At 38.3% G+C, this 15,225-nt stretch overlaps 3 protein-coding genes across 3 annotated transcripts; 2 read left to right on the forward strand and 1 right to left on the reverse strand.

Annotated features, from left to right (window-relative positions):
* The first annotated feature begins 5,397 nt into the window (after positions 1 to 5,397).
* On the forward strand, positions 5,398 to 6,885 carry LOC149053221 (uncharacterized). Its single transcript, XM_089208883.1, has 2 exons — positions 5,398 to 5,630; positions 6,143 to 6,885. Exons 1-2 carry the CDS (start codon positions 5,598 to 5,600, stop codon positions 6,431 to 6,433), a joined length of 324 nt encoding a protein of 107 aa, XP_089065009.1. The 5' UTR covers positions 5,398 to 5,597; the 3' UTR covers positions 6,434 to 6,885.
* Positions 6,886 to 7,903: 1,018 nt separating this feature from the next.
* Positions 7,904 to 10,572, reverse strand: LOC149053222 (uncharacterized). The gene is made up of 2 exons (XM_089208896.1): positions 8,565 to 10,572; positions 7,904 to 8,025 (listed from the first exon to the last, which is right to left on the reverse strand). The coding sequence occupies exon 1, from the start codon at positions 10,341 to 10,343 to the stop codon at positions 8,640 to 8,642; it is 1,704 nt and encodes a 567-aa protein (XP_089065022.1). The 5' UTR covers positions 10,344 to 10,572; the 3' UTR covers positions 7,904 to 8,025; positions 8,565 to 8,639.
* Positions 10,573 to 13,465: 2,893 nt separating this feature from the next.
* LOC149053223 (adenosine receptor A3-like) lies at positions 13,466 to 14,666 on the forward strand. Its single transcript, XM_089182555.1, has one exon. It carries the CDS (start codon positions 13,668 to 13,670, stop codon positions 14,664 to 14,666), a length of 999 nt encoding a protein of 332 aa, XP_089038681.1. The 5' UTR covers positions 13,466 to 13,667.
* The last annotated feature ends 559 nt before the right edge of the window (positions 14,667 to 15,225 follow it).

Raw genomic sequence — 15,225 nt, forward strand, 5'->3', positions numbered from 1 at the left:
GTACCTATGTAAAAAGTACGGTACAAAATAGGTAATCAAAAAAATTAACGCGTGTAACATTATTGTGCATTAACGATAGTAATAATCCTTCCAAGGTATGCATCATTACATTTTCATAGCTAAATTGTATAGTCCTACAGTGTTTTTGTAGCTATAAAGTACTGGTTGTAGCTTATAAAAAATAACAGTAACAAATAAGTAATCAAAAAATTATTGTGCATCAACGATATTGATAATCCGTCCAAGCCATGCATCATTCTATTTACATTGCTAAATCGTACAATCCTACAGTATTTTTTGTAGCTATAAAGAACTGTTACACATATATTTTATAGCTTTATAAAAAGAACAGTAACAAATAGGTTAACAATTGGTTCATACGTCATCTGTGCGTTCATCGAGATATGAAGCACTTGGGAAGTTTGGAGAACACTCAAGAAGCTAGAGTTGCTCGAGGCGTAGCCGAGAGCAACTCTAGCTTCTTGAGTGTTCTCCAAACTTCCCAAGTGCTTCATATCTCGATGAACACACAGATGACGTATGAACCAATTGTTTTATAACATTTTCAACCCGATGGAAAATTTTTTTCTCGAGGGATTTGTTTGCTGACGTCATGAGCGTGCACAATAGGAATATGAAGCACGCTCGCGCAATTGAATTTGATTAGACAAATTTACTAGCTATGTTATAAAAAATTATTGTGAATTAACGATGTTAATAATCCGTCCAAGCCACGCATCATTGCATTTTCATTGCTGAATCGTACATTCCTACAGTGTTTTCTGTAGACATAAAGAACTGTAACGAAAAGGTAAATAAAAGAAATCAATGCTTGTAGAATTATTGTGAACTAAACGATATTCACAATCAGTCCAAAGGCTTTCAGAATTTCCCTCTGGCCTTCTTCAAGAGAGTGGTAGGTGCTAAGGTCGACATGTACACGGCCGTCACGGCCTGGTGGATTAGACACAGCTGGGTACAATTTACTCAGCTGTGCTTAAAGAGTGGCAACACCTGGCTGGCACGATGCGAGAAACAACTCGTGTAACTGTGCAGCATCCGAGTAGTTTTCACATTTATTTGTCCCAATACTTGGCGCGGATGGCGAGGGGTTTCGTGGGACCACCATACTGGTTGTTTGTTTGCCGCGTCTGCTTCTTGACTGTCGTTCTCCCTTCCTGCCTCTTCCAGCTGGCATTCCATAGGTGATGGCTTTGCTGTAGCTAAGCCCACCAGTCTTACGCTTGTTAGCCACCAGTTAATTTAAACATGCCTCAAGGGTTCTTCTTTTTAATGACGCAGCGACAGCATGAGCACACAAATAGGACACGGTTTACCCTTGGCAGTCCTGACACTCTACTTTCCCGTTAGGGTACACGACGATGATATGCGGCTTCGTGGGCTTTGATTTTGAGGGAATGATAAGGGTGTCATATGCTGAGGCTGCCGGTTACTCTTTTACTTTTCCTTCCTTTAACAATGCTTCTCCTTTGTGCGCAATGACCTTTAAAACGTCTGGGGTAATCCAGTCTACCCCAGCAGAAAGAATCTGCTGGAAAACAGCAGACTCGCCTTCCACTAACTTTTTGTTCACAGAGGCTACGCTGTTAGGAGAGGCTTCTTCAAGACCAATGTGGTGAACGCGCGAGAGAGCTTCTTTTCTCTGGCCGTTTGTCATCTTGGCCCATTTGTCGCCTGTGACAACTAGGTATATATGGATAAATCACGAGTGAGCGCAGCAAACTTGTAAGATTTCGAGTTGAACAAGACAAGAGAAATTCCCTATCTACAAGCAACAATGTCGTTTTTATTTATTATAGAAACACCATGGCCCTTTGCTGACAAGAGAAGTCAACTATAAATTTATTGATAAATTAAAAAGAAAAAAAGTAGCATCTATGTCCCCAGATTATGGCGGCTAGAACATTGAAAAATCGTGTTGCTCACAGGCAGTGACGTTCAAACTCTCCTAGAAGGGGAAGAAAACCATAAATACGAAAAAGGAAAACCTACAGTCACATATTCAGTGGCTTTGGTAATGGCGTTTCTCGCGGCTGACAACGAAAATCGACAACTAGAAGATTTGCCGCAGACCGACTTTTGCCGTTTACCTGAAAGAGTCCTTCTGTCGGAAAGAACAAAGTCAATAAATGAGTTTTATAAATTGAAAATTACGCCCATTGTTGTTTTTGTAATCACGATTCAACGCATTTTTCCATTTTGAGCCTTAGCGCCAACGCACTGTACGATTGTCCATTCTTTTATTGTCATTCATTAATGAAGGCAGCTTTTCTTGTCACCAAAGGGCTATTGTGTTTAAATGATAAATAAAATAATACATGGTTGCTTCTAGACATGGAATTCCTCTTCTCGTGTTCTTCGCGTTAACTTTGCTTTTCAATGCTGAATTCTTAAGAAACTGGCGAACGAGCAAATAAAAATAAAGCCACAGGTTTATTATCTTTTCATTCATCAATTCCTACTCCTAACAATACCTGCCACATATAGCTCTTATAGAGCTATACTTTGACGAGAATAAAAATGACAGGTCAGTAGCGCGGCAGTTGAAAATATCGATAGTATCATACACGCCCAGCAAGAATTGGAAAACCCGACGTCAGCACGTTGCTTTCTGAAGCCCAGCTTCTTTTACTATTTGAGTACGTCCTGAGTAATCCCACCGACTACTTAACTCTTAAACTCCCAAGATCTCGTTTGCAATTCTCCTCACTGTCGGCCATACAATTCTTATCATGTAAATTTAGAGAGTTTGGTATTGGATCAACTAATAATCCTCAATTGATATTTTACTTTATTCTCATCACTTCTATGCTTGATATTGTATTGATATTGTAAGGAGAAAATCTCTCTTAGTCACTCATAGGAGGTAAAGGGTTAGGGGAATTGGAAGAATAATTGACAACTTCAACTGAAAGCTATTATTAGCACTAGTTTGGCTGAGCGGAGTCGTGTTTCAGAGCTAAGTTCTTTGACAGTACGTGGATCAAAAAAATGTTTGAGCGACAGAATGGCGAATGACAGTAAAAAGAGATGTAATGTCCATAGTGAAAAGAAGTTTGTCTTGGCCAAGGAAATTAAAGTCACGAACAATTTCAAGTGCGTGTTGGCTGTCTTTAATGTATGATGGTAAAGTTTTGACGATAGGAGCCATAAATGTATCTAACTCTAGATTTTAATTTCTTAGTATTTCTCTCTCTAATTGTTACGACTCGTTTAATTCCAACGGTGTGCGATGACTTTTTGATGCAAAATTAAACAGTGAAACTGGTAGCATGTGTCTAGAGCTAATTATACTGAAGTGTTATTACACCTTTCGTTTATCACTAATGAAGATCATCTCTCAAGTAAAGATAACTTCCTAGTCTGATAGAGATTTTGAGCCACACAAGAAATTTGTTAAGCGTAAAACTGTGCAATTCTTGCCTTTTCGACAAGAAAATACCTGAACAGCTGTTACGTTTTTTGATAAACAGCCATTTTATTGACGGTATTAGTTGAACCTGAAATGTCTTGTCTACCTGGACTACGTGACTCTTTGAATATAATTACCACGGAAGACAAATCAGCCGTTGTTGCTTGGTGTTGTTTTAAAAGGTTGAGTGCCTCTCCTTTGAAAAAACGCATTTTATTCCAAAAAAGACTATTTACCTTAATTCATTTAATCATCTCTGTAATGATTGACTCATCGGCAGTGAACAAAACCATGGAGAATGCGTCTGCATTTACGAGACGTTTTCCTTCCAAGGTAGAACATAATCGAAATGGAGCTTCGCGAAACAGAAGCTTAACAAAGACCCTACTTCTGTTGTCCATACTGGCTTTAGTATGTTGGCTTCCCTTAATCATCATGGACGTATTAATCTTTACATATGTATCTGAGACATCATTATTATGTATTTATGTCATAGCGAACATTCTAAATTATTCTAACTCTTTTGTAAATCCGATTGTGTATGTATTCAGAATTCCTGAGTTTCAGCAAGCGCTGCGTTCTTGCTATACGAAGAGGAGACCAGCCATTATGATGGTAAAAACCGAAAGACGAACCGAAAAGTTGCACCCAGAACGCCAGAGATAGAACTAAGAATACTACGAAACGACCCCCAGTCACCTGCAAGTTGAAGTTGATCAAGAAGATATGTGGAAACTAATTTTTAGTCAGCTGAGATAAGAGGACCATCCGCATTGTTACTGAGTAGTGACATCCATAGGAGGAAGGAGCCATAAATATGGACTATTGGATAACGTTCTTAGATTTTCACTTTTTTGCCTCACAGAGCCTTTTGTTGTATAGGGTTGCTTTTTGCAGCAGCAGTTTACACCAGTTAAGTTTGAATTTTATCCAATCATAAAAATATGCTGTTTTATTTATCCTATCTGGGCAAAATATCGTCTCATTTTGCGAAAAAATAAACTCTTCATAAAAATGATAGTTCCAGCTCTTAAGTTATTGCTTAAAATAACACACCTATACTTTTAAGATTGTCAGAACATGTCAATAGCCATCTTACGGACCGTGCCCTCAAGAGTGTGAAATAAAAAAAATAAGATAAAATAAAGAGCGAACAGCTATAACTGCCGTAACTGAAGTTTAATAAATAAAATCATTCAGTCACACAGATGTATCCGGTTATCTCGACAGAAAAGAGAACTCTAATAGAACGTCCAGTAATCGTAACTTTAGTTCATCTTTAAAACCCATAATCTAATTATTAATTTCATATTTCCAGACGCTGAGGCACTCGAGATCTCTCTCTCCCTCGGCCAAAACATGACTACCTACATTTTTGAGAGATCAACCGACAAAATAGAAGAAATGGTTTATATCATTTTCTTTTTAGTAAAAATAACTAAAAATAGCACACTGCATCGAATGACACACGTATGAAGCACATTTTCTCTGAAAGGATAAATACGCTTTTTCCATATAACATTAAGAAATATTTTCTCTTCTTGCCGAGAAGTGGTGACGGTTTTACGGGTTAGGTAATTTGCAGACTGATGACTAAGGAGGGGTCTCAAGGAAACTGAAACGAACCTTACGAGAGTGTTAAAGTGTGTGACTCCGATGGTGTTAACAAAAAATACATGAGCAGGTACTGCTCGTAATTTGATGCAAAGACATGAAGCTAAAACGACGCTGAATTCATGAGGTATACAGTTAGAATGTGCTGTCGACGACGCAAATTTCCCTTTCGTAAACGGTCGTTGCCATTTGAAGCGGTCGATGCCATTTCTCAGAACAGTCGTTGCCATTTGAAACGGTCGATGCCATTTCTAAAACTAGCCGAGCAGACGACAGCCCTCGACAACCCATCCGATTACAAGTGATTAAGATTAAGTGATCAGAAATATCAGTGAAAAATAAACCGCATCTAAAATTTTCGTTTATGTCATTAACAAATATCTTATCTGTAAGTATTGCACTTGTATTAATTATTCTTGTAGGCCTTGAAATTACATTCGATATAAGCTGATATAGTTTCCTCGTACTTTGTATCATTCCGCAGCCAGATGTCAAGGAACAACTTGGAAAGGGGGCGGGAATCGGGCAGGTTTCCAAAGTTGTTGGCAATATGTGGAAGAAATTGCCGACAGACAGACGAAAGGTTAGTTATAAACTTCTAACATTGCGAATGTTTGTGTATTAACCCTGCCCCATTTCAGTGGACTGCTGTGTGGTTTACGTGGCTAACTTTGTAAGGACCGAGAGTGTAAATGTTCTCGTCAAACTTTCCAATTAAAAGTATTTTAGGTTATGAATGTTGATCTTGAATCAAGCTGGGACCTCAAGCTGAATGTCAATTTTGTAATATAATGTTCAGACTTGTTATTTTTCCAGACAGAACTCTTGAATATACCTTGGGGATAGCAAGGCCCATTATAATGTACCAATTAATTTCACCTAAATTTTAATTAGAAATAACCTACATGTGGCGGATCCAGGTTTTGAGGAAAGGGGGGGAGGCAAGGGGGTATTATCCTCAAAAAATTATGATAGAGGGTGAAAAAAACTGTCTTTGCAATCTAGTTTATATAAATAATAGGGGGGATCAAAAATACACGATTGTTCCCTGATATATTTCCCCCCTTTTAAAATATCATGCTATGATCTTCATAGGACTGGAAAGATAAAGCACAGAGCTTGAGGGAAGACCTTGATATGGGAATAGCAGAGATAAAAAAATGTCCAACCTGCAGCACCCAGTTCACAAGGGAGAAGGACTTCAAATACCACCAGAAAGGTTGTCATGAGTGCATTTGCGAGGAATGCAATGAATCGTTTGACCATGAGCAAAAGCTAAAGAGGCATAAAGACAAGAAACATAAAGACAGCAACAAGTGTGATCATTGTCAAACGACTTTTGCAGACAAACGAAATCTTATAAGACACCAAAAGTCACATGCTTAATTAACCTATCCTGCATTTAGTGATTTTAACTGGAGATGATTTGAAAGGACTATTGGATCAATCTATAATACATAATTGTTTTTGTTTTTAAATTATTATTATCGATTTTTGAAGTTAATTGTGGTCATTGCAGCACATGTACATCATGTTACTGTTCAAACCAAATTTTAAATCATTACAATGTTGTGTTAGACTTGAATAAGAAAGAATGAATTAAAACTTATTTAAAATTTCAAACCTTCAATCTTTTCAAAGTTTTACGTTTGTACAGCTTAATCTTCAGATAGACCACCCCCCCCCCACTTTTTAGGTGAAATAACTGGAGGCCCAGGCCTTAATTTACCTGAGTATTAGTTAGCGCCCCATGTGAATCAATGGCTGAATTTTGCTTATAATTTTCCTCAATCAGGATATCAGCAAACAAACCTTCATACCCACAAGGTACTATACGGTTGTATGGCATCGTACCAATTATCTGAACCCATGGAAGAATCCATAAGCTCTGGCACATGTACATCATGTTACTGTTCAAACCAAATTTTAAATCATTGCAAATGTTGTGTTAGACTTTAACAGGAAAGAATGAATTAAAACTTATTTACAATGTCAAAACCTCAATCTTTTTAATAACCTTGTTGTTCAGGGGCAGATCCAAGGAGAGAGGTTTTTAATCTAGGCAATTTGCCTTAAGTGAATTTCCCTCTATGTTAAACATTATGCAAACATTCCATTGTTTATTCACTAAGATTTCTCTATTTTCCTACTTTTTCCTTTGCATGTGCTTTGTCTTGGATTTCATAGTATGGGACCCAGACTTCTTACTACTTTTAGTGTTTGTTTGTACTGCTTTAGCCAAGTCATGGGTGCGCTTCCTCTTGGAGGTTGGTTCTTGTAGTTGTACTAGTACTGGTCGCCCTTTTAATACAACCTGACGGCTTCCACTACCACACTTTCGTTTTCTGTTGGGCTGGACTCGGATCTTTTTTCCATTTCCGGTTTTTTTCACCTCACTGGACCCGAAAGAAAAGAGAGCGCTTGCCAAATTAGAATGCATAGATCTAGCAGCGGTTAAGGATGTTACCCTTTTTGCAAACCTGATTACACCTTTAGCCAAATTAAGGTCTCTTGAGCTTTGGAGCTTTTGAATTATTTGTTCACAAGAGTTTCTCAACAATTGTTCAGCATTTGCAATGGACTCGCATCCTCATCATCATCATTGCTCTGTATTGGTTCAGTGGAATGTTCATCCTCATCATCATTGCTCTGAATTAGTTCAGCAGTTGAGCAGTTTGGCCCTTGTTGTGCTGTTTCCATACTAGTGGATGCCTCTGTTACAAAACCATTAGAACCATCAGTTTGTGATGTTTGTCCAGCATCACTAGAGCGTAATGGCTTATAACAAGCAACAGGAAGTGTCTTTCCTATTGCTAGCCAGGCCAATTTCTGCCTCTCATGTGGGTTACTGATCGACTGGAATGAAGTTTATGCAGTCTGCTAGATTTGCCACCCACAGGACATACTGGTGTTTGCATGGGCTCCCGTTTTTACCAACCATGCAGGTACATATCCCAAGAGTCATGTCCACTGTATAACTGACAAAGAACCAATGAGACAATTCATAAATATCTCAATACAACTGGAATTTTTGTTTTTTCAATCTGTAATAGATACATTCTAGACCTTCAACTGGTTGATCCACTAAGATATTAATGGAAATATTCCTAACAGCAGAGTAAGGACTTGCTCTTACTCTGCTATAAAAAACTCAACACCCTGCCAAGAAGGGAAATTACTAAAGGTACCCCACCCCCTAGACAATATATTACTCATGTTTTGGTCTTCCTTATGCTAAATCAACATCCTTGGAATGCAGCATATGGATGAACTGCAGGAATTACATGTATCTCATATGTTATGCTTGTTATGTCCCTATGTTTTATGTATTTTTGCTCCAAAGGGGAGGAGCCTAGAAACACTGCCCCCTCCCCCCCCCCCTGCGCTGCTTCCCCTATCAAGATAATTTGAATCAGACAATGGGGGAAAGATAGGAAAATAATGCCCACCCACACATGCCCTCTTGTACCATCAGAGCATTATGCTATTGTGACGGCTAAGAAAAAACACTACTGACCTGTGACTGCTATCTGAAGAGCTTCCAACTTTGAATACATTATTGCCAAAGTTCTCTACAGTTGAGAGGTAGGCATCAAGATCTTTTTTTATCGGGGACTTTAAACCCTGTGCTTCCGTCTTTCCCTTTGCCAAAGAAGCGATGTCTGTACACGCCATCAAAACTCCCATCAGCAATACTAAGGAGCTTATTCTTGTAGTGATCTTCTAGATCAATAGTCAGCTTGTCTAGAAGCCCAACAACATTGTACTCTTTGGTGTGCTGCAGAATTACATCCTTAAGAACCAAAAACTGAGCCTCAGCAAAATTGTCGGTGTGGTTACCTCTAACAAGCAGTTCAGTTCTAAAGCATAGAGCAAAAGATTCTTTGTCATTGTATAGATTTTGCAAATAGCTGACTAGATTTGGGTATTTCTTGCAACGGCCATCATTCAAAAGTTCACTGAAGCAGTTCTCAAAATCTTGTTTTGTCTCGGCATATAAGGACCTCTTGAAAAGGGTGAGAAAATAGGGTCTATCTGCTTGGCTGATACTGTTCTTGCTCTCGTGAAGCCATCTCCAAAGTTGTTGGAGCATGTGGAAGATGCAAAGAAGTAAAACAGATGTTGGCCAAACAGACTTCAGAGCATTTCTATCCTCTTTACAGTTGTCTGTAAGAATGACTTGGGGGCCTTGTTCCCGACCACGATCATTGAATGCATACTCTGGTAAACAGGACCGAAACATTTCAAAGCCCTGTTTAAGTGTACGCTCCTGCTCATCACTGGTGATCAAGATGCCAAGTGGAAGTGCCCCAGATACATTGTTTGTGCACATTAAAAACACTTTAAGATTGTGCTCTTCTGTATTAGAAGTAGCATCAACAAAAACCATCTCACCAGACTGCTGCACTTCCTTGTGTACACAGTTCATGAGAGGTGTTACAATAGCAATTATAAGAGGCGTATTATCACCTTCATATATCTGGTAACAAGTAATAGCTTCAGGGTTGTCTTTCTTGTATTGTTCAAGCCTTTCGGCAAGTCTTTCAAACATCATAACGCCCTGTCCACCATACCTATCTTTACCAAATTGCGTGTAGAGGTAACTAAAGTCCCTTTTTCTTGGCATAACTGCCCGATTGGCCTTTTTCCTGTGAAATTCCAATTCATCCTGACATGATTCTTTGAGTTCTTTCAAGTACTGTTGCCTTGCGGTTGCTGGTGTATGCCGACTTTCAAACAGCTTCAAAACCCTTTCTGTGCACTCAGGAGAAAGGTCACGGAAATTAGAGGTCTCCAGAGTTTCAAGTGAATGGTTGTGGTCCCACTCTATGTCCACAGAACAACATCCCTCGCTGTCTATTTTGACTATCATCTGAAAGGGGCAATTGGTGTTCTTTACTCTGGCAGATGGATTCAAGTACAATTTCTGCTGTGGATCTTTACTTGGACTCCAGTTGCGAGTGTTGTGTTGGCATCTATAGTAGTTTTGCAACACATAGCCGCTTGTTGGTGCCTTCTTTGTCTTTAACTTCACTGAGATGCTGTTTATCACTTCATATTCGGATATCCATTGCTCCAGGTTTTCTTTCGTTATATCTTCGGTCAAAAAGTGCACTTTGAACTTTTCTCCATTTCCTGAAATTGCCTTCAGGTAGTAAAATGAATCATCTGGAAGCGAAGCCAGAAAACTCTCCTTTGTAATTTGGGTCGATTCAAAAGATTTTCTTTTCGATTCGACTTCTTTTATAGCTGAAGATATTAGATCTTTGAGAAAATTGTCGGGTTTGTCCGCCATTTTGATTTGATAAAAATCGCGATGGTTTGTGGGAAAGCTAGTCACGCATTGCTCTAATTGTCACGCATGTCGTCGGAGAGGGTCGGAAATATCGGTTCCTTCTTGGCATCGACCTTTACGATGGCATCGACCGTCATGAGAAATGGCATCAACCGTTTTCAATTGCAACGACCGTTCTGAGAAATGGCATCGACCGTTTCAAATGGCAACGACCGTTTACGAAAGGGAAATTTGCGTCGACGACGGAAAAGAGGTCACGAAATTATCACGACCACCATGGATGAAAAAAAGATTCTCCAAAAATTGATCGATTGAGGAAAAAACCCATGAGCGTTCCTCTGCGAGGAGATAAGTTACTGCTATTCTGTGTTGCGAGCTGCTTTCATCTATTTCTTTTAGAATATCGTGTCATCCTCGAAAAAGAACGAGGAAAATCGAGAAAGGGAAAAAACATCAGATACGCGAACGGAAGAAACCCATCAAATCATTGGCACACGGCAGTCCTCTAGACTACGAGCTGTCTATCCTTTTCGGTTCAGTCTGTCGCGCGAGTCCAAAAAAATTTAAAAAATCCCTCCGATTAAACTGACCGTTGCATTAAAACACCATGTCACAAGCCCGTCTCTTCGCAGGAGAAACCTTACCAAGGAATCTCAACTGATCAAGAAGTAATGTGGGTGTATGCCCTCATATATTCTGCAACTTGCATATTTCCTGGTGATATTCGTTATTTGTTCAACAAATAACGAATAACATTAAGAAATATGTAGTGCATTTACACCAAGCGCGTGAGAGCTGTAATACTTTCCGAAAATCAAATACTTAAGAGAAAAGAGTATTAAAGGCAGAGAAAAATTTGAATGAGACTGCAATCGATACAAGAGCATGCCTTTACGCTCCAAGAAATAACTTCTTAGTTCTAGTAAAAAGAATTCACAAGGTTCACTGCACCGGAAAAGTCAGCGGATCAATAATGTAAATGAACTTTACAGGAATAATTTATTATTATTTCTCTCTCTTGGCTATGGCTCTCTTAAATTCAATGGTGTAGAATGAATTTCTAAGGCAAAATTAGAACTAGAGCAGTGCATCATGGATCATGCCGGAGTCAAGCGTAAATTATCCTGGAAGTGTTATTACACTGTTTATTTATCAATTTAACGAAGATTATATCTTATTAAGAGATAACAACACGTGAGTGGCTTTATGAAGAAATTTTGAGCCAAGTACAGAAGTAAGAAATTTCCAGACGCTTAGGCGCCAAAGATCTCTTTCCCTCTCTGAGCTAAATTTATCGCAGTAGGATGAATGTTTAATGCAAATTTGAAAATAGATCTACGCACTTAGAAGAGAGTTAAAGCAAAATATCTTGGATGTGTCACGACAAAATTCGTTCATCACCTTCACGAAAATTATCTCTCAATGAGAAATGATAACCATATATGCCTCTTCGCTCCGAAAAAAATATATTTTTATGATTTAGGTAAAGGAAATCATACGGTTTTCTTGAACGGATCAGTTAATGTAAATACAATTAACTGTAGATAATAATTTGGATCATTTCTTTCTCCTAAAACTCATTAAAATTGAACGGTGTAGGAGACTGTTTTATGCATAATTAAAAATCGAAGAGCGTATTATATAACATGCGTCTGGGGCAAATTATTTCGAGAGCGTTCTTCATATTCTTTGTTCTTTGAAAGATAACGTTCGAGTCGATTTGTTAAAAAATTGTGAGCCAAGCAAGAAATTTGTTTAAAACCTTATGAAGCGGTAAAACTTTGCAGAAAAACACGCAAACAGCTGTCACGTTGTTTGATGAACAGACGTATATCGTGACATGAAGGGCTCTACGTGCACGGTATTATTTCCAAATGCATCGTCTACCTCGACAACATGACTGCCTTGAGTAAAATTAATATGACGCGTAAATGACTTTTCAGCTGTCGTTATTTTGTGTCGTTGCAGAAGATCGAGTTCCTCTCCTTTGAAACAGCACATTCTTTCCCGATCAAACGTTTCATCCCGTAAACCATTTAGTTACAAGTTAACGTTGTTCGAGGCATATGAACGAAATCCTACAAATAAGTCCAAATTTGCAAGAAGTTTCCAAAGCAGAAGGCATCTGTCCTAATTATAACAGTAAACTTGCTTACTTTTAAAATAACGTCTATAAGAAAATTACGCACTTCTGATCGGCTGAAAACGAGTGCATTCCGATGTAACACGCAAATTACTAATAGTGCTTTCTTTTTAATATTTGAGTACGCACTGAGTAGTCGCACCGGTTACCTAACTCTTTAACTCCCAAGATCACATTAGTAATTCTCCTCACTGTCTGTCATACAATTCCTATGATGTAAATTTAGAGAGTTTGGTATTGGATCAACTAATAATCCTCAATTAATATTTTACTTTATTCTCATCACTTCTATGCTTGCTATTGTATTGATATTGTAAGGAGAAATTCTCTCTTAGTCACTCATGGGAGGTAAAGGGGTAAAGGAATTGGAACAATATTTGACAACTTCAATTGAAAGCTATTAGCACCAGGTTGGCTGAGCGGAGTAGTGTTTAAGAGCTAGGTTCTTTGACAGTACGTTAATCAAAAAAATGTTTGATATCCATAGTGAAAAGAAGTTTGTCTTGGCCAAGGAAATGAAATTCAAGAACAATTTTAAGTGCGTGTTGGCTGTCTTTAATATATGATGGTAAAGTTTTGACGATAGGGGCCATATATGTACTTAACTCAAGATTATAATTTCTTAGTATTTCTCTCTCTAATTGTTATGACTCGTTTAATTTCAACGGTGTACAAGGACTGTTTGATGCAAAATTTAACAGTGCATCTGGTAGCATGTGTCTAGAGCTAAATGTCCTGAAGTGTTATTAGACCGGATTCCGTCTATCACTAATTGAAGATTATCTCTTATTGAGAAAGGATAACTTCCTATACTGCTAATGTGGAGATTTTGAGCCACACAAGAAATTTTTTAAAACCTTAACTAGCGTAAAACTGTGCAAGTCTTGCCTTTTCAACAGGAAAATATATGAACAGCTGATTCGTTCTTTGATTAACAGCCGTTTTAATTGACGGTATTAGTTGAACCTGAAATGTCTTGTTTACCTGGAACATGTGACTCCTTGAATATAATTACCACAAAAGACAAATAACTTGTCAGCCGTTGATGCTTGGTGTTGTTGCAAAAGGTTGAGTTCCTCTCCTTTGAAAAAACGCCTTTTTTCCGAAAAAAAAAAACTGTTTACCGTGATCCATTTAGTGATAAGTTTATAGTAATTGACTCGTCGGCAGTGAACAAAACCATGGAGAATGCATCTGCATTTACAAGAAGTTTACCTTCCAAGGCAGAAGGGATCGCACTATACAGCGCTCTTATTTTATCTTTGGTCCTTATCATTGCAGGAAACTTGCTCACTCTGGTTCTCTTTAAGGTTACCAAACGACTTCGTAAGAAAAGTTTATTCCTAGTTATGAACATGGCGTTTGCTGATTTGATGTTGGGAACCTTCTCTGTACCCTTTTACATTTACATTGTTGGACATGCCCATCAGCATTGGACAGCAAAATACGACTTTTATCTTATGGTCTTCAGATGCATCGATGCCATTTTTATATTCGGCTCATATCTATCTGCAGTCTTTATATCTTGTGAGAGATTGTACGCCGTATATTGGCCGTTTAAACACCGATTACTGTCCACAAAAACGTACCGCATCGCCATTTTCATACTTTGGACACACGCTGCCTTGTTGTCTACAACATTAACTTTGCTATCGGTGTTTACTTCAATTAGATCTACATTGTATGTCTCTGTCCTAGTTCTGCTGGGTCTAACAATCATCATTTGTGTCTGTAACATCGCGATCTGGAAAAACTTTCAACACAAGAGCGTTGACTCACAGTATCGAAATGGAGCATCGCGAAACAGACGCTTAACAAAGACTCTCCTTCTCGTGTCCATACCCGCTTTATTATGTTGGCTTCCCTTAATCATCTTGAACGTATTAATCTATATAACTAAGAAACCAATACCATGGAAGTTTTATCACATGGTGAACATTTTAAATTATTCTAACTCTTTTGTCAATCCGATTGTGTATGTCTTCAGAATTCGTGAGATTCAGCAAGCGCTACGTTTGTGTTGCACGAAGAGCACACCAGCCATTAAGACGGTAAAAGTCAAAGGTAGAAACCTAACGGCTGCCCTTAGAACGCCAGAGATAGAACTAAGAATATTCCGCAACGATCCCACTCGCCTGCAAATTGATGTTGAACGACAATATACGGAAACTAAGCTTTAGTCAGCTGAGATAAGAGGACCTTCCGCGTTGTTACTGAGTAGTGACATCCATAGGAGGAAGGAGCCATAAATGTGGAGTATTGTAAAAAAATAGGATAACGTTCTTAGATTTACAATCTTTTACTTGACAGAGCCCTGCTGTTCTATAGGGTGGCTTTTCGCAGCAGAAGTTCACACCAGCTAAGTCTGAATTTCATCCAATGATAAAAATATACTGTTTTATTTATCCTATCTAAGCAAAATATCGTCTCATTTTAGGAAAAAAATAAACTCCTCATAGATATGATAATTCTAGCTCTTACGTAATAGCTCAAATTCACACACTTACACTTTTAAGGTTGTCAGAATATGTTAATGGCCATCTTACGGACGGCGCCCTCATGAGTGTGAAATGAAAAATAAGATAAAATAAAGAGCGTACAGCTTTCCCTGCCTCCAAACTAAAATCAAGTAAAGTTTAATCATGTTGTTTTGCCATTTATTATCACTCGTTTAGATCAAATACAATTTAAAATATATACAAAGAACACCGAATGCACATGACACCTGTAGGTAACTCA

This window comes from Pocillopora damicornis, chromosome 1 (assembly GCF_964200805.1).
Source record: "Pocillopora damicornis chromosome 1, jaPocDami1.2, whole genome shotgun sequence".
Classification (NCBI taxonomy): domain Eukaryota; kingdom Metazoa; phylum Cnidaria; class Anthozoa; order Scleractinia; family Pocilloporidae; genus Pocillopora; species Pocillopora damicornis.